General features: G+C 44.4%; 2 protein-coding genes across 2 annotated transcripts in view; one reads left to right on the forward strand and one right to left on the reverse strand.

Moving 5' to 3' along the window:
• The first annotated feature begins 4,905 nt into the window (after positions 1-4,905).
• Positions 4,906-15,551, forward strand: LOC108790460 (ras-related protein Rab-7a-like). The gene is made up of 6 exons (XM_018560719.1): positions 4,906-4,934; positions 8,009-8,107; positions 10,588-10,714; positions 12,264-12,482; positions 14,442-14,567; positions 15,462-15,551. Exons 2-6 carry the CDS (start codon positions 8,061-8,063, stop codon positions 15,549-15,551), a joined length of 609 nt encoding a protein of 202 aa, XP_018416221.1. The 5' UTR covers positions 4,906-4,934; positions 8,009-8,060.
• Positions 15,552-22,648: 7,097 nt separating this feature from the next.
• HCFC1 (host cell factor C1) overlaps positions 22,649-23,581 on the reverse strand; it is a 39,936-nt gene continuing 39,003 nt past the window's right edge. The window contains exon 28 of the mRNA XM_018560717.1: positions 22,649-22,984. Within this exon, the coding sequence (XP_018416219.1) occupies positions 22,945-22,984 (40 nt within the window). The 3' untranslated portion in view covers positions 22,649-22,944. The remainder of the gene's footprint in view (positions 22,985-23,581) is intronic.

Here is a 23,581-nt window from a genome sequence, read left to right on the forward strand (position 1 = left end):
GAGCCTGACTGAATTCTGGTGTTTACCTATGGAGTTCACTATACGCAACGAGAGGAAATAATGATGGGACTGATGCCAGACTGACACGCAGGTACCAATAGGCTCTTTGCAGCAATATAAAACAAAAAATGTGGTGTGTAAACTATGGGTGTACCGCAGTCCACACAAAGCTGATTGCCTCTGTTATCAGAAGTAAGACAGAAGCAAGGTCTGTAAATGACCTTTGTCAAGAGTCCTCACCAGATATGAGAAGGCCTTGGGTGATCTTATCAGCCCATACCTGAAATGTCTGTTTTGGGTAGACTGAGCCACTGGGCTTGCTATACTGAAGACAAATAGGGAATTTTCACTTAGCTTGGTGAACGTAGCAAAGAATGCCCAATTGCATGCAAGGAAAATAAAAAGAACAGTATTTTTGCTTGCACATGACTGAATGAGGGAAATCAGGCGAGCTTCACCACCTTCACCAACGGAAAATCCCCTTACAAAGCGAACAGCCTATTTGCCATTAATAAACCAACTCCGCTGTATTAAACGCTGCTTGGAAAATATACATCATGCTTAATGGATCTGGCAACTGCGCACATCACTGTTATCTGAAAAGGGAAGCGGCAATATCTTCTGGTGGGAATTTTTTTCAGGAAAAGCACACGCCCGTATTATGCCAGTAGTCATAATTCCCAATTTAAGATGAAAAAAAATCAGCAACACATGTAACACATTTTCTTACACACTTAAGGTGCCCATACACCTTACAACCATCGCAAGACTTTTGTCTTGCGATGGTCGTAAGGTAATTAAAAGCTCTGCCCATCTTGGACAGGCAGATCGTACTTGCGATCATCGAAAGCCCTCCCCGTCGAGGGGCAGGCTTCCGATGGCCGCAATGCTGAATGGGCAGTATGCGCACACCGGCCCGTTCCGCAGTTGTCGAACAAGCAGGCTAGAAACCCCTGGACAATCGTACGATTATCGGCGGGTTTTCTAGCATGCAGGTTCGACAAAAGACGTGCGACCGTACAGTAGAAACGGTCGCACGCCTTCCATACACCTTGCGATAATCGTACGATCGCGGGATTTCCCGCGATTATCGTACTATAATTGCACAGTGTATGGGCATCTTTACACTATATTGCCAAAAGTATTGGGACCCCCCCTCCAAATCATTGGATTCAGGTGCTCCAATCACCTCCATGGCCACATTGAGTTCATGTGCGTGTAAAGGCCGGCGTCCCAATACTTTTGACAATATAGTGTATTTACCTAAAGCCATTGACATATTGGGGTACTTGACCCAGAAGTTCCGACTTCACTTGCTCCATGCTTCTGGTTCAGACACTCAGAAATGAAAGCTATAGACAGCCAGACAAGAAGTGTGATCAATGCAGTACACATATTTCTCTCAGGATGGGTGGGACACATGAGAAATGCTGCATGTCCTTATAACTGGCATCAACCCTAGGGCGAGTTCAGCCATGATTCACACCGGAGCATTTTGTAGCTTGAAGCTCAAAGCTCCAAAACGCTTAAAAACCAAACTCCCATGCTTCTAAATGGTGTCTGTTCACTTATGAGGGCTCATACAACTTTAGTTTGATGGCTCATGATTAAAAGTACACAAGCTACCTTTCAAGGAGAATGGGAATCTTTTTGGCCCCATAGACCTCAATGGGAACTCCTGTACATGCGGTTTTTTTTGAGCCTGGTAAGAAGAACTGCTCTCCTGCTTGCAAGTCCAGCTCTGGTCTTCCAGGGTCGCCCCTGGAAAAGCATTTTGTCCCCATAAACATTCTTTAGCCGATTATGGGCTTCCATAGGTGCGCAACCCTCTTTCGCCAGAAATTCAATCACAGCTCGTTGTTTTAGCCGCAGATCCATGCTTCTAATCACTCAATCTAAAAAAGAAAAGCATCCATTAGTGGGGTAAGGACACCTCTATAACATGGGACATGAACATATACAGTCACCCTAATAGGTCTCAAATTACAGACATGGAGACATTATTTTATTACAGGTATTTATAGAATGCTGACAATTTACGCAGCACTTTATATAGTTGCACATTCACATCAGTCCCTACTCTCAAGGAGCTTACAATCTAAAGGTGGCCATACACTTTACAGTAAAGTGATTAAAAAAACGTACGATCTGCCCATCTTGGACAGGCAGATCGTACTTGCAATCATCGCAAGCCCGCCCCCCTGAGGGGCGGGCTTCCGATGACCGCAATGCTGAACGGGCAGTTTTTCTAACATGCTGGTTTTCTAACATGCTCCTTAGACAAAAGACGTGCGACCGTACAGTAGAAACGGCCGCACGCCTTCATTCACACTGCGTGGGATTTCCCGCGATTCTCGTACGAGAATCGTGCAGTGAATGGGCACCTTTAGGTCCCTATCTCACATGCATACAGGGACAATTTTTAGACAGGAGCCAATTAACCTACCCGCATGTCTTTGGAGTGTGGGAGGAAACGGGAGTACCCGGAGGAAACCCACGCAAGCCCAGGGAGAACATGCAAACTCCTTGCAGTAGGTGACCTGGCTGGGATTCGAACCAGAGACCTCAATGGGAACTCCTGTGCATGCATTTTTTTTGAGCCTGGTAAGAACTGCTCTCCTGCTTGCAAGTCCAGCTCTGGTCTAACCACTACGCCACTGTGCTGCCCATTACTTTTTTGATTGACCCTCAGATCTCTGTAGCATTAGGGAATAATACTCCATTATCTAGCTTTCCTTTGTCTAAAACCAAAAAGTCTGAATACAGATTCAAAAATGTAAAACCTATCAGAATATGCTTCAAAACATGCGTTTATTCGTCCAAAAATGTGCCATGAAAACCGTTTAGAACTGGCAGCTCGGGTGTGAATCCAGCTGTTGTTAATACGCGTGTTAGTGTTCCTGAATCAAGACAGGCCGTTCATTTAATATAGGCTGCCAATGCACCATAATACAGGTTTAATGTTTAACGCATCACATGGTAAAGATGGTTGACATTTTTGCAACGTAGTACACTGAAATGCACGAGTGTTGTGGTGCACGAGTGTTGAGAGATATGTGCACTTTGACAAAGCACAGATGTTATTCCACCCCAAGGCTTGTGTACATAGTTAGTTGTTTGCTTTTCCTCCCCATACAAGTGAATTAAAAAGCAAAATCAGCACGGAAGAGCTCAAAGAAACACAAGAGCATCTGAAACACAAGTGAGGCCGGCCAGACATTGCCTGAATCTTGACCAACAAGACTTTCAAGCAGATAATTCAGCCGTGGGTGACCCTACTGGCACCTCTACAGTCCACAAATCAATTTTTTCAATTGACTTGTCAAACCAGCCAAAAATGTTCAGCTGCAGTCGCTGTTCGTGCATTCTGACAATGGTGCATGCACTATTGTGTGCCTGCGTTCTGGGTGGGGGCGATTGCACTGCAGGTGGGGGGGCGCGGCTATGGTGCCATTGACTTCAATGCACCGCCACGCCCCCCTCCCGCCCCTAAACGCAGGGAGGCGGCCGGCTTGCGTTCCAGAGGCCGGACACACTGGAACGCGGAGTTTGTGGTGTGAACCGGCCCTTATAAGACCAAACATTAGGTCTAAGGGCGCGGATGCACACCTATGCGACACCCCACTCCGCGGCAATCGTGCACGATTCCCCGCGGATTGCCACATGGTCAGGAGTCGTATAGGTGTGCACCGATCGCGCTGTGGGTGCCATTATTTTCCAATGGCAACCCAGTAGCGCCTGGCGGGTCGCGCGGTTTCCCACTACTATTACGCCCATGCTTCTGAACACGATCGCAGCTAAAACAGCCGCGCGTCGTGTATCGCAGAAAAAAGGTACTTGTACATGCACGATTGCTGCGCGGTGGGGTGTCGCATAGGTGTGCACCGGCCCTTAGGGCTTGTTCACACAATTTTCTGGTCCAGATCTGGAGACGAGGTGCTATGCACGCAGTGCGTATTTGGTGTGTTCCAGTTTTGTTTTTTTGGGTTGGAGTGGGGCTGTAAGTATGTTAGCTGCAGTGCAGTGCGTTTTCGGCGTGTTTTCGTTGCCTTTTTGACGCGTTCGTGCATTTCCAGACCGTTTCCGGACTGGACAAAATGTGACATGCAGTATTTTTTCTGTCTGGACCGGAACGGACTGCGCTCATGAGAACTGTAGCCCATAAAACACATAAGGATACATTGGGATGCATTTTGGGTGCATGAGCGCACGGATCTGGTCCGGACAGAATCCGGATGTCGTGTGAACAAGCACTTAAATGGGGACAAGTTTGGAGAGAAGGACCTGGATACAAAATGGTCTGTCCTCCAGTAAAATCCTGCTACCACAATGTCGAGTTTATGGGGGTTGATTTTTTTACAGGTAAATAGGCTGTTGCAAGGGAATTTGCACATTGCAGGCAAAGTTTCCCTTAGCTCGGTGAACGTGACGATATTTCGCTTTGCAAAAAATAGCCAATCATGCGCAAGGAACATTCAAAAAGACAGTATTTTTGCTTGCACGCGATTGGATGATGGAAATCAGCAGACCTTTACCTCATTCACTAAAGCTAAGGGGAAACTTTCCCTGCAAAGTGCAAATTCCCTTGCAAAGTGAACAGACTTTTTTTGCCTTTAGTAAATCAACCCCCAATGTGTCACATTGCACATCCTCCAAACCTGTCAGACCGACATCTGAAGAATGAATGACCTTTCACCCCTATAGGTAAAGCAGGTTTCAGTTTTCATTCAGTGCTTGCATCTGGCAGCAAATGTGTTAAAAGGCTTTTGTGTTTAGGGAGCAGCGGCACCTCCCTAAAGCTAGCAGCAGCCCACTCCTCCTCTCACATGTTCAGGAACCAGGAACTCTGTTACTCAGCATGAGATGTTCCACTTATTCTGACTACAGGAACTGTCCTGTACAAACTTTCTTCACTCCCTGGACACACAAACAAGGTATGTAGTGCAATGTATATGGCACAGAGCGCAATATCTCTGAAACTCTTTGTCATTTGCATTGCTCTGGGTTTTTTTTTCTCCTAGCTAATAACATACCGAGTAAAAGGCTATCCACTAGGGTTGCCACCTGTCCAGGATTCACCCGGACAGACCGGGTTTTGAATGCTGTGTCCGGGTTTCATGGCAGCAGAAACCCGGACACAAGATGTCAGGCAGACGGGGGCAACCAAAATTAGGATGGGCTACTGGCCCCCTACTGAAAATAGTCTCCACTGTGATACTTGCATGAATGGGTGGCGCTAGTTCTGGCCAAAATCGGGCCGGAACGCACTGCATCTAGTGTGACTGAGCCCTTAGGCTCGGTTCACACCTGGGCGTATTACAGGCGTATGAATGCGCTACAAAATGTCCTACGTCCAAATAAGTACAGGAGCTTCTTTGGGGCGTTTTTGTCGTGAGGTTTCCATTAGGATACAGCCAAGTAGCTTTTTTTTTTACCGCGAATCGCGCGACACGCGCATATTCGATACGCCTAGGTGTGAACCCAGCCTAAGGCCTTGTTCACACCAAGCGCGGAGCAGATCCAGAGCAGAACAGGTGCAGACCGGATCAAAACTGCGTCCAATGTATTCGTATGGTATTTTGACCGCCAGTTCACATCGCAGCGTGCAGATCCAGAGCAGGTGAAAAAACTGCGGTAAGCCCTATTTTATCTGCTCTGGAACGCATCAAAAACGCATGCAAGTGCCTGAAAGCCCATGTTAAACTTAAAAAAAAACAACATTTTTGGTTTTTACCAAAACCGGCCCGGAACGCATCAAAAACGCAGCACAACCCACTGCACTGCGTGTGCAGAAACCTGACCGGATCTGCTCTGCATTTGGTGTGAACAAGGCCTAAAGGACAAGTATCTAATACTTCTGATCTCTGCAGTTTCAGATGCCAGTCTGGGAGATCTGGTATATGACCAATGCAGACAAGTCAGCAGGTTGCATGAACCTGTATGCTTATTTGATATGTGCGTGTATTTTTATGTGTTGGATGGGAAGGTTTGTGACACTCCGATCACGTAGTAATATTTGACTATGTGGATCGCTTTTTTTATCTGCAGAGGGAAAACTTTACATTTGTTAAAATAATAATAATAATAATAATAATACAGCATATAAAATTGTGACGCACGCCGATTGATAACTTAAAAATTAGCTTTCCATTTCAATCTGAAGCCGCTTTAAAAAAAAAGCTGTTCTGAAAATGCAATATGGCACCTTGGAGGCGTTCTATACACCACTGGTGTACCCAACTCCCCCACAAATGTCATTCCTTGCTTGTGATTGGCTCCTAGATTTCCCCAGAAGTCTGCACTAAGTAACTATTTCTGCATCCCTGCAATAGAAATAGTTTTGCTGATATACTTTCTAAGGGCAGATTCACACTGTTTTCTGGACCAGATCTGGAACGCAGTGCATTGTGTTTTTGCTGTGTTTAGATTTATTTTGCTTAAAATGGTCTTACAGGTCGTTTGTATGCGTTTTTGATGCGTTCCAGTGCATTCCAGACCAGACAAAATAGGACAAGCAGTATTTGTCTGGTCTGGAACGGACTGTGCTGGTGTGAACAGAGGCCAGGAATAGCATAGGGATACATTGGGATGCTCTTTGGGTCCGGAAACAATCTGGTCTGGAGATGATCCGGACATGGTGTTAATGGGCCCTAAGCCCTCATTCACACGGGTAAAGGCCGGCGTGTACAGCTCCGTACTGCGTGCACGGCCGTATCGGGCAGCTCCATACTAACCACACGCAACACCTGTCCTTCCCGGGAGCTGCCCGATACGGTTACAGTGTAAATGAGGCCTAAGGGTTAACTACTTCTACACGGATGCAGATGATACAGCTTTCCTCACTAGATCACTAGAACGCTGAGAATGCACCAGGTGGTTATAACGAACCCTCCCATTCCGGAATGGACATGGCCAAACAAACAGCTTTTTCTTTATAACAGAGGAAGGTAGGAATCTGCAACAAAGTTTGTTAAACTCCTTCCATTGTACATTGATTAACCAGAGGGGGTTGTTTTTTGCTCAACAAAAGTAAACCAAAACTATGTTTATATTTACTGTCCTGTCTAGATAGGACCAGGCGTTTTGGCGCTTGTGTCTGGACTGTTTTGTCTGTGTGTGTAATCTGTAAGTTCTGTTGTTTACTTTGTGCTTGCAGCATGATCAGACACCAAACACTAGTCACCTATTCTGCGCTGAGCCGTCTGACGTCTATTGCTGATAGGCAGGAAATTGTACACGTCACACAGTATGGTCGAGTGTTTATTCATTTCTTTTCTATAGTTCTTCCTCCCAAATCTAAAATGCGACTGGAGCATTAGAGACATCCGGCGCCAGGATTTGCTTCACTTTTATCGGAGATAAATTGTGACTGTCAAGGTGGCCATTGTTATGAAATGTTTGCCACCAGATGCCAGTCATGGTCAGGATACAAAATGATTGCTTGTCGAGCAGCTTTCTGCAACCTATAAAGACACCGCCCTGGCTGACCCGAGGTTGGGGGAGAATCAAACAAGGTGGAATTTTCCAGCCAATTCCTATTGTTGCCAGTGATAAAGTTGGCACCAGGGGGCTTAATGAGCATGCTCGGTTGATACAAGCAGACAAATATTACCACAATGATCAGTGAGAATGAGCTTTTGCTTGCCACCTATTTATTGATACATTATAGCATGGTATATAAGATGAGCCAATTTTTTTTATTTTATTAAAGGGATTAGGTAGGTTAAGGTGAACCAGTGACGCAAGGACTATTAACCACTTCAGGACTTTTTCTAACTAAAGATTGGACCCACGAACACAAAGACGTTCCAAGAGATTGAATGGGGTAAGAACAGTCACTGAACATATGCACATTGCAATTCAGACGGATAATACAAGACATTTTCCATGTTAAGCAGTGTGTGTATATATATATATATATATATATATATGTCAGTCACTCATCGTTGGAGAAACAGACCTCGTACGCATGGGGCTGACGTTGCTTATTCTTTCCCTCTCCTGCTAGGTATTCTGCGTAGGAATTTCACCTGATGTGTTTTTCTACCTGACATTGGGAAATGTTCTCAAGACAACATATCAAAATTCTTTTAATTGGAAATGCGGGGTAAGTCTTTTTTTATTTATTGTGCAATGCACATTGTAGTCTTTTGTGATGTAGAAAAGCAGTCACGCTGATCATGGTGGGCGAGTTATTAAAACTGAAGGAAGGAAAGTCTGCATTGTGCCCAGCAAACACTCAGCCTAACCTTGTGTATGTAACAAACCTGGGAACCGATTGCTATGAGCAACACCTTTTTCTATTCTCAGGTTTTCGGGTTCAGTATCATCGAGATCTGTAGACTACTGATCTATCATTGGAAAAATTTCAGTCATAAATAGCAATGATTCTTCAAAACAGATTGGATGTTATTAGAGTTGTCATCTATAACTTTTTTTGCCTCAGCCTTCACAATTTTTGGGGAACAACAAAAATCATCCTTGCCCAGTTATTTCTTATAAAGCAAAAATTTGTAAGTGATAAAAGTATGTCTAAAGCCAAAGCTTTTTTCCATTTCGGATAGAGTAGGGAATGGTTAGCCTTACCATGTGTCCTATTGGGGTGCTCTTGCTTCTCTGGTAGTGTCAAAATTGAAAGTTACATTTGTATCCACAGGACATTAAAGGGAATGTAAAGTATATTTTTAGTAAACAAATATTTTTATGTAATTATCCTAAAGTAATTTTTTATGTGAATTTTTCAAATTCTTGAACTTTTAAATATATACAGGGTTATTCACAAAAGGGTGACGAGATTGGAGAAGGCAGGAGAGGAAGGCAGGAGAGGAAGGCAGGAGAGGAAGGCAGGAGAGGAAGGCAGGAGAGGAAGGCAGGAGAGGAAGGCAGGAGAGGAAGGCAGGAGAGGAAGGCAAGAGAAGGGAGCAATCTAGGACAACATAGCTGATTTGGAAACATTCTCCAATTCAGCTCACTTTCCGGTTCAGCTATGTTGTCCGAGATTGTTCACTTCTCCTGCCTTCTCCAAACTCTTCACCCTTTTTGTGAATAGACCTGTAAGTGTTGAGATTTTTAAATCGGGTTCTAGAAGCAGATATATACAGGGTTATTCACAAAAGGGTGACGAGATTGGAGAAGGCAGGAGAGGAAGGCAGGAGAGGAAGGCAGGAGAGGAAGGCAGGAGAGGAAGGCAGGAGAGGAAGGCAAGAGAAGTGAGCAATCTAGGACAACATAGCTGATTTGGAAACATTCTCCAATTCAGCTCACTTTCCGGTTCAGCTATGTTGTCCGAGATTGTTCACTTCTCCTGCCTTCTCCAAACTCTTCACCCTTTTTGTGAATAGACCTGTAAGTGTTGAGATTTTTAAATCGGGTTCTAGAAGCAGGATAGATTAGCTACTACAATGACTCGGACTTAAGTTAGCCATAAACCCCCAAAGTTTTCCCATTCAGCCCTGCGGTCTGAACAAGAAAAATTACTTGATTCCCCCATGGACTCTTACCTGCCAGCTATTGCTGCAGTCACTGTTTGAGGCGAGGTTCACACCAGATGCAGTGCGTTCCGTCCCGATTCTGGCCGGAACGCACTGCCTCGCTTTGCGGTCGGCTCTCTTTTTCGCGGGGCTCTTTCCTCTCTTCATTGTGCCTGCGGTCCGGTGCGATCAAAATAGTGCTTGCGGCCGGAGGGCGTGGCTACGGTACCATGTACTTCAATGGCCCGCCACACCACCTCCTGCCCCGTGAAAAAGTGAGCTGGCTGCTATGCGATGCAGTGCGTTCTGGCCAGAATCGTGTTGGGACGCGCTGCATCTGGTGTGAACCTAGCCTGACCGACAATTTTCCAACCAGCTACTTAAAAAAAAAAAAACCAGTTCAAAAATTGACTTTTACCGAGCTACATGGTGCCGGCAAGGCCACCCATGGAGATGGATTTTCTGCCAATTCAGCAGGAAGCGGAGAAAATTTGATCCGCATAGGGCCAGCCTATCTTACAGCTGTTTTTAGATAAGTTATAAGCCATGCAGAGAATGCGTTGTTTATGAATAGTTGGCCAACCTTTTAAATATGTATTGAAAGAAGGAGACGTAAAGCAGAAGCGATGAAGCTGAGCTCGTGTATGTAACCTACCTGCGCACTGTAACAAAGAGAACCATTGGCACTCTGGGTCATGTGACCTAATTTAGCAGACCTTCATTTTCAGTTTAGATCCACTTTTTAAGTTACCCATACCTGAATATCTAAAGATTAGTTCATTTTAGATCTCATGACTGCCCCTCCATAAGAAAGATCTGTTCGGATGTGATTGAAAAGCAGCTCATATGGCTTCTATAGGAGCAGATTGCTCTCAGAGTATTGAGAAGAAAGACCATCTACAATTCTACATACACTGTACCCATGGAAGGGTAATAATACCTTTTTATGAGGATTTTGCAAGCCGTCTATTGCTTCTGATCTTATAATCGGTGTTTACCCTCCACCTCACATGACTGGCGGAATGTGAAGAATTTACTAGTTCTAGTCAAGTAGAGAATTAAGTACGTCTTCTTTGTGCCCACATTGAATATCTAATTAAAATTCTGTGGCTTGCAGAGTGGGAAAGTCGGCGCTGATGAACCAGTATGTCAACAGTCGTTTCACCAACTACTACAGAGCCACCATAGGGGCAGACTTCTTCACCAAGGAGCTACGATTAGATGACAGAATGGTGACGGCACAGGTAAAGAATAACCATAGTGCACATCTACTTGTGACCATGTACTGATGGAGGATCTTGTCCAATGAGAATGACTCTGGGGACCTCATAATGTAAATTAACATTATGGGCTTATTTAGCCAGGCAGATGCCATTCACACGGCACGGGCACCCCTAGCTGGCAATGATGGATATAGGAATTACAACTTTTATAAATTAAGCCCTAAGTGTGCAGAAGGTATCTGTAAAAGATAATATGAGAACACAGAAATCAGATGAAAGTCACGGGAAGTTACAAATATTGACAATTCCCCATAGCTCCCCAGAGTTGCTGTCTCCTGAATACTTCTCACTTAGACAGGATTCAGACAGGACTCTGCCGCCTTTCGTGGGGTGAGGATGCCACCCTGTGCCCTCTTTCCCATCTCCTACCCTCCTTCTGTCAACATATTCACTACCCTAACCCTCAGTGAACATGTTTTGTCACTTGCCATCTCGGTGCTTACACAGTGTCCTGGTTCAGTTGGCGTTGTGAGGATGCGACCACACCTGACACCTCTGTTCTAGTAACTTAATGTTCTTTGTATGTCCACTTGTGTGCGTTGCCCTGCCAATATTGTATCTATATTACTGTCAGACCCTTGTGGGAACGAGCCGATTCTGCATGCATTTTGAAAAAACCTTTTAAATAGAGAATTTATTTTAAAAAAAGAATAAGCTGTAGAGCTTCAATGGGGCCAGTACCTCTTCATAAAGGTCCGTCTCATTTGAATTATATTTCATTCTGAGCAGTATAACATTTTATGGGTTGACTCTTTGAGGTGTGAATGGGCAGCCTCTGTGAAGCCAATTGTTGGAAATTGGCAGGAGACTACATGGTTTAAAAAAAAAAAAAAATACATTTTCAAATATGAAATATACATATAAACATATAAATACTGATATATCCCTACATATAATCATATACACACGTCCAAACAAACATTTACGTAGTATTTTCCTTCCTGCTTATTGCATAAGCTTTATCTATGAGGAATCACTCTCATCTCTCAATATTAACACACCATAGGCAGGCATCTACTCAACTATAATAGTTATTCTATTCCATATTATTCAAACCTATCCCGCTCCTTTCCATACGATCTGCCACTTAGGGGTTGTAGAAAAAAAAAGAAAGAAGAAAGGGAGACACTTGGCCGGGTGAGGCCGGAGGTTTAATTATTTATTTACATTCCTCTCTCCCAATGTATAGTGTCCCCCCCTTTCTATTCCTTAAGTGTTCCAGTGCTCTCCCACTCCCCTTCCTTGCCCTCCCATATATTCCTCCCCCTTAAACCCTAAGGGCTCGTTCACACCATAAGCAGTGCGTTCCTGTCCAATTCTGGCCGGTAACGCACTGCCTTGCATTGAGGCCGGCTCACTTTTTTGCCAGGCAGGAGGGGGCGTGGAGGGCCCGTAACAATAGGATTCTAACTTTTATTCTCTATCATTTTCTAGAACCAGTTTGAATTTGGTTTTGGATTTGGAGTAATACAGAAAACTTGTTTTAGACCTGTGTCTTTTTTCTGTGCAGATTTGGGATACAGCCGGCACAGAACGCTTTCAGTCTCTGGGCGCAGCACTTTACAGGGGCACAGACTGTTGTTTGCTGGTCTTTGATGTGACGTCTCCTAATTCCTTCCACGCTCTTGACACCTGGCATAAAGAATTCCTGGTACAAGCTGATCCTTCATCTCCAGACAAATTTCCCTTTGTGGTGATTGCCAACAAGGCAGATCTCGAGGAACGTCAGGTCAGTGCATTGTTTTCTACTGCACCCGACGCATCACTGTGCAAACAAACCTCTTCTTGCTTTTCTCTGCTGTGTTTGATCATATTTACTATGAATCTAGCGGGATAAAACTATAACGCACTGTGATATGAAGGGGAATCTGTGTGGGAAGAAATAGGAGAGCCGCCGCTGCTGACTTTTTCAGTCACTGATTATTTAGAACTATAAATAAAACCCTACAGATGGCAGCAAAAACTCTCTCTCGGGCATTAATGTGCCTGCGTTCTGGGTGCGGGCGCTCGTACTGCGGGCGGGGTGTGTGACTGGTGCCATGTGGACTACAATGCACCGCCATGCCCCCTCCCGCCCCTGAACGCAGGGAGCCGGCTTGCGTTCCACATGCCCGGAAACACAGGTCAATTTTGTGGTAAAATGTGTCCTTAGAGCTAGCGACACCCAGTCTGGCAACTATTATATCAAGTATAAAAGATACACCCGCTCTGTCCATTGGTTCTTGGTTGTGGGTGGATAGTGACCTTCCCTTTGTGCACATTAGGATTAGACCTGCTGGATTTGCACTCACACCATCTGCTGGTCGTGCCTCTGCCCTGCAGCATGGTCACACTGTAAGCTCCACACCTGGCTTCAATCAGTAGGCTTTCAAGTGAGGTCAGTGCTTTTAGGCCTATACTTGATCAAAGGTATTTGTGGTGTGTCTCACTACTCTGTATTTCTGATTTGCTTTTGCTTATAACTCCGACTTCCCCCAGATGTTGCTGCTGCTTGCGCTGCCTTTTTTTCAGATTTCATCTACCTATCTGACTTTTTAATTTTACCTCACAATTTAGTACTACACCTTGGCTCCACCTGCAATCAGCTGCCACCATGTGAGCTTCCTGAGTGTTGGGATCTGATATGTTAATTGTGCAACATCTGCACACTAAGGCTTGGGCGAAGACCTGATGACCAAAGTTATGCCACAGCAAGAGTTCCATGTCACATGCTGGTGACAAAGAGGGTCCACAGTACCCTATGACATAATGTCTGAATTCTTTTGGGCAACCCAGAGGCACCAGATAACAGTCTGCTGATCTACGCATTGTTTTGTAATCAGCTCTTCATGATTGGAATTGCCACAAAGAGTACATGACCGGTGTACATGGCAACAGCAACCTTTGCAATCCTTAAAGGAGAACTATGGGGTTAGGGCTTTTCCCCATAGTTCTCCTTAAGGTGGCCATACACTCTACAACCATAATCGCCTCATAGTTCTCTAATAATTCAGTGATGGATATGTGTTATCTTCTTATGCACTCAGATTTACCTTAGTTTCCTCCCACATAGAGCCCCTTTCCACCCCCAGGCCCCACACCAGCCGGGTGGGCCCCTCCATGTGTGCATAGTTAACCGAGAGAACTAAACGATCACCTGAAGTTTCCATATTGGGCTAATGCTCCTGTGCCGTCATGCCAACAGATTTTTAGTGCCTTAAACGAACAATCTGCCAACAAGGACTCGGTTGTATTGTACAGTGCTGGTGACCTTGCACTTGGAATTATCTTACAGAAGGGGAGAACACAAGCACAACATATTCCTTGTGATGGCCCTGATCCTTCATTGACCAAATAACACCGGAGTCAAGGAGGTTCCCATTAGGGTCGCCACCTTTTCTTCCAGCAAAACCCGAACACTCTAGCAACGCACGGAAATTTTTGGGGGAGAATGAGTTGCTGCTTATTCATATGTAAATAGCGCCGCCAATTCATATGTAAATATCACAGTTGCGACTATTTTCAGTGGGGGGCCAGTAGCGCATATCTTAATTTTGGTTGCCCCTTTCTGCCTGACATCCGGTTTAAGCTGCCATGAAACCCGGACACCGCATTCAAAACCCGGACTGTCCGGGTGAATCCTGGACAGGTGGCTACCCTCGTTCCCATGCAGTACAGTTTATCTGTAATTTGCTGTATTTTATTACAGGTTACTCCTCGTCAGGCACAGGAGTGGTGCAAGTCGTGTAATGCAGAATACTTTGAAACCAGTGCAAAGGAAGCAATGAACGTAGAGGAAGCATTTTTGGAAGCCATCAGACTAGCCATCAAGCATGTATGTATAGATAATTGTGAAAGTCCATTGTTCTGTATTACAATTTATGGGGTAAGTGTACCTTTTGTGATATGGCTAAAAAGTGATTTATCTTGTTTATCCTATCTGGTTGTTTAAAAGGCCTAATACATACATACATTTGTAATGCCTATGCAACACATGTAGTATCATGAAGTGAGCACAAAGAGCAGTGAGGGGAGTAGGTGGTGAAAAGCTGCAGCAAGAAGGTAACTCCTGCCACTCAACCAAACCAGCCTCAGAGGTTTAGAGATACATTGAGGTCTTCTTGGGGATTTTTACCACTTGTTGGCTGCTGTATCAATGCAGTGCCCTAGTGAGACTTTACAGGCAAAATATCCTCAATCGCAGTCCAGTGGTCAGACCTTTAACCCCCACAGAGACATACTTGCAACCCCGCCTTGGAAAAGTGCACTTGCTCTTAAAGGAGAACTATGAGGTGAGTGCTTTTCACTCACCTCATAGTTCTAGCCAACCTGTGACAATGAGACTGTCACAGGTCGGCTCAGTAGATCGGGAGGTGAGCGAATACATACTGGCGTTCGCTCACCTCTCGATGCTAGCCGTGACAGGGGAGGGGCTGGATCCCACGCTCCGATCCTCTAGCGCGGACTGGTGGAACGGGAGGGGGCGGGTACAGCTGGCTCTGCGTCTAGATAGGCAGAGCCAGCTGTCACTCACGCAGCTGGGCGGATCTCGACATCGATGTTGGGATCCGCTCTGGCGTCTCAGTATACCGCGAGCTGTAGCTCACGGTATACTGAGCTTAGGGTGACGGGAGGAGTGACCTATATCCCACTAGTGGTCAGAGAAGGTAATTACAAGACATTGGAGACATACAGCTGCATTTCTTATTTCCGTTCTTTTCCTTAACAGCATGACGTTCCGATCCAAAAGGCCAACGGAGAATCTGTGACTTTGTTAGAAAAGGAAGAAAATCCACGCAAAAATAAATGTGACTGTTAATCTGAGAAGTGCCTCCTCCCTGACTTTATACACGAAGAAGCTTTTTTTTCCCATTTATCAAAAACTATAACCAAACCTGCGATCTCGGCAAACTTACGCGGGATTCGAAGATAACCAGAATCTTCGTAATGCAACACAAGAATCGATATTGTTGCATGGACAATACAGACCTTCGCCTTCAGTGACACAAAATGAAATTCATATTCTCCCCATTAATATATTTTTGGATTTTTTGAGGATTACTGCTTAAATAACGCCTACGATGTTATCTGGACTGCAACCAAGTCTTAGCAATAAAGACAGTCTTCTTTAGTATATCTGATTTACATGCTGCTTTTTTAGTGTAAACTCCCACAAATGTTTAGAATATGCAATTTATACTATCGCAACAAATGTTTTACTTATTAATTTGTAGTATTGTTTTTGCATATTGTTATTATTATCATTCTTGGGATTGTTTTGGTGCTTATAGAAGGTATGTCTCTTATATTTACTTTTTCACTTGAATTTGCACATATATAATATTTTTTTGTGAATATTTAGTGCTGTGCGTGGAATATAGTTTTAATAATAACATGTAGAATGTAATTGTCTACATGAGATTTTATCACAGTGCTCAAATCTCTGGTGGTCTAAAAGGTTGCGACACACTGCACACGTAGCAACAGCACACAGCCTTCACATGCAGTGTGTCATGTCATGCCTCTTTATGGAGACATCAGTGGTCTCCAAGACCCCAAATGTCACCTAGGGACCCCCCTAGGTCTCTAATCTCAGAGAGCTGCTTCATCAGCTTTTGAAGCTGGCGAGTGAAACAAGAATGTGGAAGTGATGTAATATACATCACTTCCGCATTCTGACAGCGGAGAGGGGACCTGAGGTAGATCGTGTACCGACCTCCCTCTAATCCCCCGTCAGAGAGCCACCATGCTGGTCCCGGGCCCGCACCAGGCACAGCGGGATACCGGGAGGGGGGAGCAGCGTGGGGGGTTTGGGGGGATCCCTCCGTCATTCTGCAGGCAAGAGATGTCTGAGATATAAATACTACAAAATGCGCAGAGCTAAAAAGGAACTAAACTTACTTACTCAAATACACCCAATAATACAAAACTATAGTGATTGGATTAGCTCTGCGCTACCTACTCATACAAACACCAATGTGAATGAAATACTAAAGCAACGTATTAAATCCACAAACTGTATTAGTTCAATGCTAACACAGAAATCTCCATAGTGCAATAGTCCAATGATGTCCATGGTGCACCCTCTAGTGGACTAGAAGAATGAAAGTCCAAGGTAATGTGACAGTATAACTCAGAGCGCCCTCTGGTGGACTCCAACATTAAAGATCGAAAACCTCACAAGCTATGAGAACTTCTTTATAACCATTCAGTGCTCTGTGACCAAGAATGGCGCTCACTTTGTTCTGTGGACCTAAACTAACATACACTATATTGCCAAAAGTATTGGGACACCCCTTCAAATCATTGGAATGAGCGAGTTTGGGGTGGAGGAACGTGACTGGCCTGACCTCAACCCAATAGAACCCCTTTGGGATGAATTAGAGCGGAGACTGTGAGCCCGGCCTTCTCCTCCAACATCAGTACCTGACCTCACAAATGGTCCAACATTCCCATAGACACACTCCTAAACCTTGTGGACACCTTCCCAGAAGAGTTGAAGCTGTTATAGCGGCAAAGGGCGGAGCCAACCCAATACTGAACCCTGCGGATTAAGACTGGGATACCATAAAATGTCATGTGCGTGTAAAGGCATCCCGATACTTTTGGCAATATAGTCTATGTATTGTACTTTATTACTATTTAGTTTATTTAAAAAAAAATTGTTGGCCATATTATAAAAAATAATTACATATAAAATTATTTTTATATATGCATAAGCTACATATTAAATAATTATTTTTTTATAATTTGATTAACAATTTAGTATCACATTTATGGTGATACAAAGTGATTGAGTAGAAGTATTTATCAAATAATATCCTTATCCAATAGGCCTTGAACTGTCAAAAAAAAAAAAAAGTTTTTCTGACGTTGCTGATACTCGGGATGTAAAGAACTGAGGAGCAGGAGGAAGATTAAACTATCTTTTAATGGCTGTAAATCACCTCTTGAACCCAGACATCCAAAATGTAATCTTTCCAAACCTCTGCAAAAAAAACAAACCTCCAGACGTTTTTATTCAAAGAAGCATGTCAGGAGTGTTGAAGAGCCAACGTTTCGGAACCACGCCGGGTCCCTTTATCAGGGCAACCATGGTGACCATGAAGGGACGCTGCTTGGTTTCCGAAAAACATTGGCTCTTCACTCGTGACATGCTTCTTTGAATAAAAACACTTGGATTTATCTTATCTTTTGAGTGCTGGTGATCTTCATTGCTTAAAGGTTAGTTCCCACCATATGCAGTGCGCTCCGGTCCGATTCTGGCCGGAACACACTGCCTCGCATTGCGGCCGGCTCACTTTTTTGCCGGGCTGGAGGGGGCGTGGCGAGCCATTGAAGTGAATGGCACCTTAGCCACACCCTCCGGCCGCAATTACCGCACGGGATCGCAGGGCACATTGTGCCTGCGGTCCAGTGCGCTGAAAATAGTGCTTGCAGCATTTTGATCGCACCGCAGGCACAATGTGCCTTGCGATCCCATTGCAGCCGGAGGGCGTGGCTAAGGTGCCACCCACGTCAATGGCCCACCACGCACCCCTCCAGCCCGGCAAAAAAGTGAGCCGGCCACAATGCGAGGCAGTGCGTTCCGGCCAGAACACACTGCATATGGTGTGAACTAACCCTTAGTCATCTGATCCACACATTCACTAAAATCCAGAGGAACTCCAGCAGTCGTCAGATCCGTCCAAGTGGCTAAATCCTGGGATATGAAACCAGTAGTTTTATAAATGGTTGAAAAGCTGAACCAGTTGAATCACTGGAGAACCTTTCCCGGACCAGTTATTTCTTATCAGTAGGATCATTAAAGCAGAACTCCAGGCAAAAGTGTTAACCCTTGCAGTGGGGCTACTCCCACACTGCAGGGGCTAGGAGCTTGTTCTGGTCTACATGCTAAAACCCCCCCTCCCCCAGCTGTACTCTGGTAGACATTGGCCTCCAGTGATAACCCTGATAAAGGTCAAGAATAGGTCTGAAGAGATGTCATTCCTCAAAGGCCAAGCAGGTCAGGGGCTTCTTAGATGCAGTGTCCCCATCCCAGCCCTTGTAGCCTGAGCACGCTGCATTTGAATTAAACCCATGCAAGAGACAAGCAGAGATGCTTCCAGCAGGCCATCACAGCTGGAATACAAAGCCCCAGACATCTGTTCCGCAAAATCAATCATGGAAGAGATCCACTGACATGGTGGTGAGATACTTTGAGGGATTTAGCCAATTCTGTCGCAGTTTAAGGTCAGTCAGAATAGGGCAAAGGGTAGGACCCGCCAGCGATCACTTTTTAATTCTAACCATAAGTCCGTAGAGCCCTTAAATGTGAGGAACTCCTCTACTGACCTAATGGTTTCCCTGTTAAAAAGTAGGTCACCTGCAGATCCAATGTGAGCACAGACCATTTCAAAAGCAAAATCCTTCCCAAAAGGGAACAAATGCAGTGTACGCTCTGGGGCCTGCAGGACCCAAAAGGGTGCTCCCAAACCCTACAGAATACCTCAAAGAGAGGTATTAATGAGAAGGTTGTTGCAGCTGTAGGAGCGCTAAAGACCCGAGACTAGAGATAACTGGCTGATCGCTCCTGGTGCTCAACCCGATTGGCCTACTCGCAGAGCGAGTCTTCGGAGACAGGGCAAGTTCTGAGGCAGCAACAGTGGTTCTGGACCTGGAAAGTGTGCCAACTTGTTAGCAGAACGGCAAAGCTCCTTACAGGAAACAGTGCCTGAAGGTCACTTTCAGCTAGCCCCACAACATTCAATCCAATGGCGTCCAATCAAGGCAATCCAAAATCAGGCTTCGGATAGGCTGGCACTGGATAGCCGTTAGCATGCAGGGATCAATCCTGATTAAAGAGAAAAACTGAAGACTAAACGCTAGCTGCAAATGGTTAGACTTTCCAGCAGAGCTTAAGAAAAGACATCCATATTTCTAGGACACTAGCAGAAAGCAAAGGCATACAGTAGATGGCAGTATAACCAACAGTTGATGTCCTGTGTCCCTTAATGGATGAGAAATACATTTTTCAGCTTACCAGTCCTTCCATGTAGTGGCTGCATTCTTTTTCCCCCAGTTTATTGCTGCATAGTAATCCAACCAGTAACACTTTCTTTAGGGATTCAATGCTGACTCACTGTATTAGTATTTATGAAAGAGCAACATTGTTACCAAAGGACCGGAAGTGTTAGAGAACTATGGGGTAAGAGTTTTCCCCCCATAGTTCTCCTAAGGGCCACGGGAGGACATAAACTAGCGTCTTCCCATGTCCCAAAGCTCAGTATACAGTGAGCTACAGCTCACCGTATACAGAGACGGATCCCAACTTTACTGTCGAGATCCACCCAGCTGTGGCATTGACAGCTGGCTCTGCTTCTGCAGAGGCAGAGCCAGCTGTACCCGCCCCGTCCGTTCTTCCAGTCAGTGCTGGGGGGGGGGAGGGGATCCTTGCTGGGAGCCGTGAGTGACAGTCACAGCTCTCTGCAGGGAGATGATCGAGGAGTGAGCGACGGTATGTGTTTGCTCACTTCCCAATCTATTGAGCCGACGTGTGAGTTTCATTGTCACACGTCGGCTCGAACTATGAGGCTAAGTGAAAAAAATCACTCAGCTCATAGTTCTCCTTTAAAGACTACAGAATGCCTCCCCCTCTCCATAGGGGAGAGGTGCTCTGTTGATACATCACCTGGACAGAACCAATGCTTGAGAAAACACTTCAGAGTGTACAAGGAAGCAGTAAAGTTCTGGCAGACACAAACAGGTAATTTTTTGCATACAAAAAAATTAAAAGAAACCAGCACTTCAAAAAAGGTCTTTAATTGTTCAAAATAGCACAAAAACGACAGATAGCACTATAGTAATATTGGTTCACTTCGAGAACTCCTCTACAATGGAAGTAATAGCTTTTCTTCTCAAAGAAAAAAAGGCAGGTGAGGTTTTTTGTTTTTTTTTTTAGCAGGAGATTCTAGGCGGTAACACAGTAACACTATAATACAAATTGAGAAGTGGCAGCAGTCATTTTATGCGGGAGCTGCGGGTGCCCTCTCTACTCTCTTCCATCAAACTGGCAAATGGGGGGGACGAAGGGAATAAAGCAGCATAAACAAAGTTGCAATTGCTTCATGATGCCAGAAAACTATATTAAGATAATCTCATGTTAAAATAAAAAAAAAGTGGGGGCGGGAGGTTAGTAAGTGGGTGGAAAAACAAAAAAAGGCTACATTATCCTTTAAGACCTGACTCCCATCATAAAACTACCACTTCGATGTTACGTGTCAAATGACAACTGCTGCCTTTGCTGCCCATAAAATAGGATGTAAATTACATTGAATTTTGAAAACACATTCAGTCTGGGAACAAGTAAGCTGGCAATTCATAGAATTGTCAGAACCCCTTCATAGCGTTGCACTTCCTTCCTTAAATGCCTCAAAACGCGCTGCCTCCGATGCCGTTCAGGTACTCCATGTTTTTAAGACAGAAGAATATCACAAACCCTTGCTGTACTCTGCAGGCAAAGCCATCGCAGACATGGAAGACCCCTATTACAAAGTGAGGGGAGAGAGGGGGGCGTCACACAGCAGGCAGACTTCTCCTTTGCAACTTCTGTACAAGAAACCAATGTTGCTCCATGAGTGAGGAACCAGAAAAAAACAAAAACATTTGGAACCAGCTAGAGATAATAAAAATACAGAGCAAAAAGTATATGTGTTTATATATATATATGTACAAATCAACACAAGGATGGGCTGCATTAAAATTAATTACTTGAGATAATGTAAATTCTATGTGATTTAAACAAGTTGGCTGTTTTTGTTTTACTGGGTTTAGCTTTTGTACAAAAATCCTCATGCTTTAAGCTACTGCAGATTTTTTTTTGCCTTTTCTCTATTTTTTTTTCTTATAAATGTTTTTTTTTTTTTTTGCGCGTTTTTACAAAAAAAAAAGGAAACAAAAATGAACAGTTTGTGAAATCAAACGGCTTCAACTGCTTTATATATTTATATATGTATATTTATACTTATGTATATGAACTGAATAGAAAACAGCCGATGCGAACGCATGGCGTTCCTTGCCCCGCGGGCCAGCGAGACTGTGTGCTGGTTGTGTCCGGCAGGTGAATGAAAGTGGTTCGGTGACTTCCTGTTTTAGAAAATCATTGGCTGGTAAGGTTCTCAAAGCGCTAGGCTGATGATTCAGATGAAACGGGTCGTTTGATTGGTTCAATCTGAACTGCTCTTAGTGGAGAACAATTTAGAACAGCACGCAGTGACGCAAGGCGTGCCACTTTATATCTATATATTGCTTTGGAAGTCAGCAGGAAAAAAAAAGGAAGAAAATCTTGCGTAAGCAAAAAAAACGGTATTGGGGGGGGGGGGTTAAAAAAGGAAATATCCTTAAAACGAAAAACGTAAGCAGTGTTTAGAATATAAAAACATCTTACTGCCGGGAAGGTAGTATGATGGTCACCCTAAGCAAACAGCCAATAACGTCTTTCTTTACATCGCCCACCAAGCGTGAAAGGATTTATCATTGAGGCTTAGAACAAAAGCTTGGTAGGTAGATCATTCCCCCTTCCAAAGCCGTCTCAAAAGAAGGACAAACAAAATAAAATTAGATGCAATCACATGTGGGATGTGGCAATGCCCATTTGCAGTGCAGCTAAGCTGTCCAGAGGTGACTTGCTTCAAAACAAGCATCAGGATGGAGCTACAAAGAGTATTTATATAGAGATTTGTTTTCTTTTCTTTTTTACAACACCCCATTGCCTTGAGTCTTAAAACCTTTACACCACAGATAATGTCCAAGTGCTTCTGTTGTAAAAAGAAAAATAGTTCTAAAACAAGCGAAAAATAAAAGGACCTGGACGAATCTTCTAAGCGTTTCATTTACAAAGCTGGAGCATGCAGGCCTGTCTGCTTGTCGACTGAGAATCCATATTGTTCAGCGTTCCTCAGGCTCCGGTAGTACTCCCCCACACAAAGACCGAAGGCAAAATGAATCAGGATTGCTGGGAGAGGTTCAATTCTCCCAGAAAGGTGTGGAGGGAGGAAAAGAGGTGGAAAATGTGCTTTTCAAAGCAAAAACGAGGAAGAACAAATAGATCAGTTCATCCAACCCCAGGCAAATGGTGGTGGGCAAAGCAATAACAAATTGATTGGGGATATAGAGGATTTTGAGGAAGATCAAGGACATAGCTGTACTTCTAGGCTGTGCAGGAGCTTCTGTGATCAGGGGTGGTCAGGTTTGGCCTTCTTTGGAGCCGATTTCCTAGAAGGAGAAGAGAAAAATAAATAAAAAGGTTATTTAAACGACATGGCCACTCCACAGCCAGGATCACCCCCCAATATCTCCTGTCAGGTAAAGGTGGAAATTCTCCAATGTTGTGCGAGTCACCTTGCTTGCAGAGGAAACCAAAAAAAAAAAAAATCACTTCCTGGATCACCAACCAGATAGTACGACATGAAGGCAGAGTGGTGACACAGGAAGCTGAAATGCTGAACCAGGAAATACACATCAGTCACACTTCATCAGCAAGGCAGGTGAGCCAAGTCACAAGACTGACTGAACTGTTGCCTTGTGTACAGCTAACAAAACAGGCACATTGTGGGGAGGCTGTAATAAAGGGTACCCGTGTTTTAAGGCAATTGCTCCTTGATGATTTCCCATAAGAAAACAACCCCACCCACATTGGAAGCCCCAATATAAGATCCATTGCTTCCAGAGCATGTGACCCTCAGGTACTTTAACCTTCATTGTACATTGTGTGCAGAAGACAAGAAGGCACACTGATATAGTAAATCTGTGTGTCCAAGATACATTGACTATGCTAGAAACCGTGTCTCTTCATATAAAAACATAAAGGAG

The sequence above is a fragment of the Nanorana parkeri genome, unplaced genomic scaffold (genome assembly GCF_000935625.1).
Source record: "Nanorana parkeri isolate BGI_ZX_2015 unplaced genomic scaffold, ASM93562v1 scaffold475, whole genome shotgun sequence".
NCBI classification, from domain to species: domain Eukaryota; kingdom Metazoa; phylum Chordata; class Amphibia; order Anura; family Dicroglossidae; genus Nanorana; species Nanorana parkeri.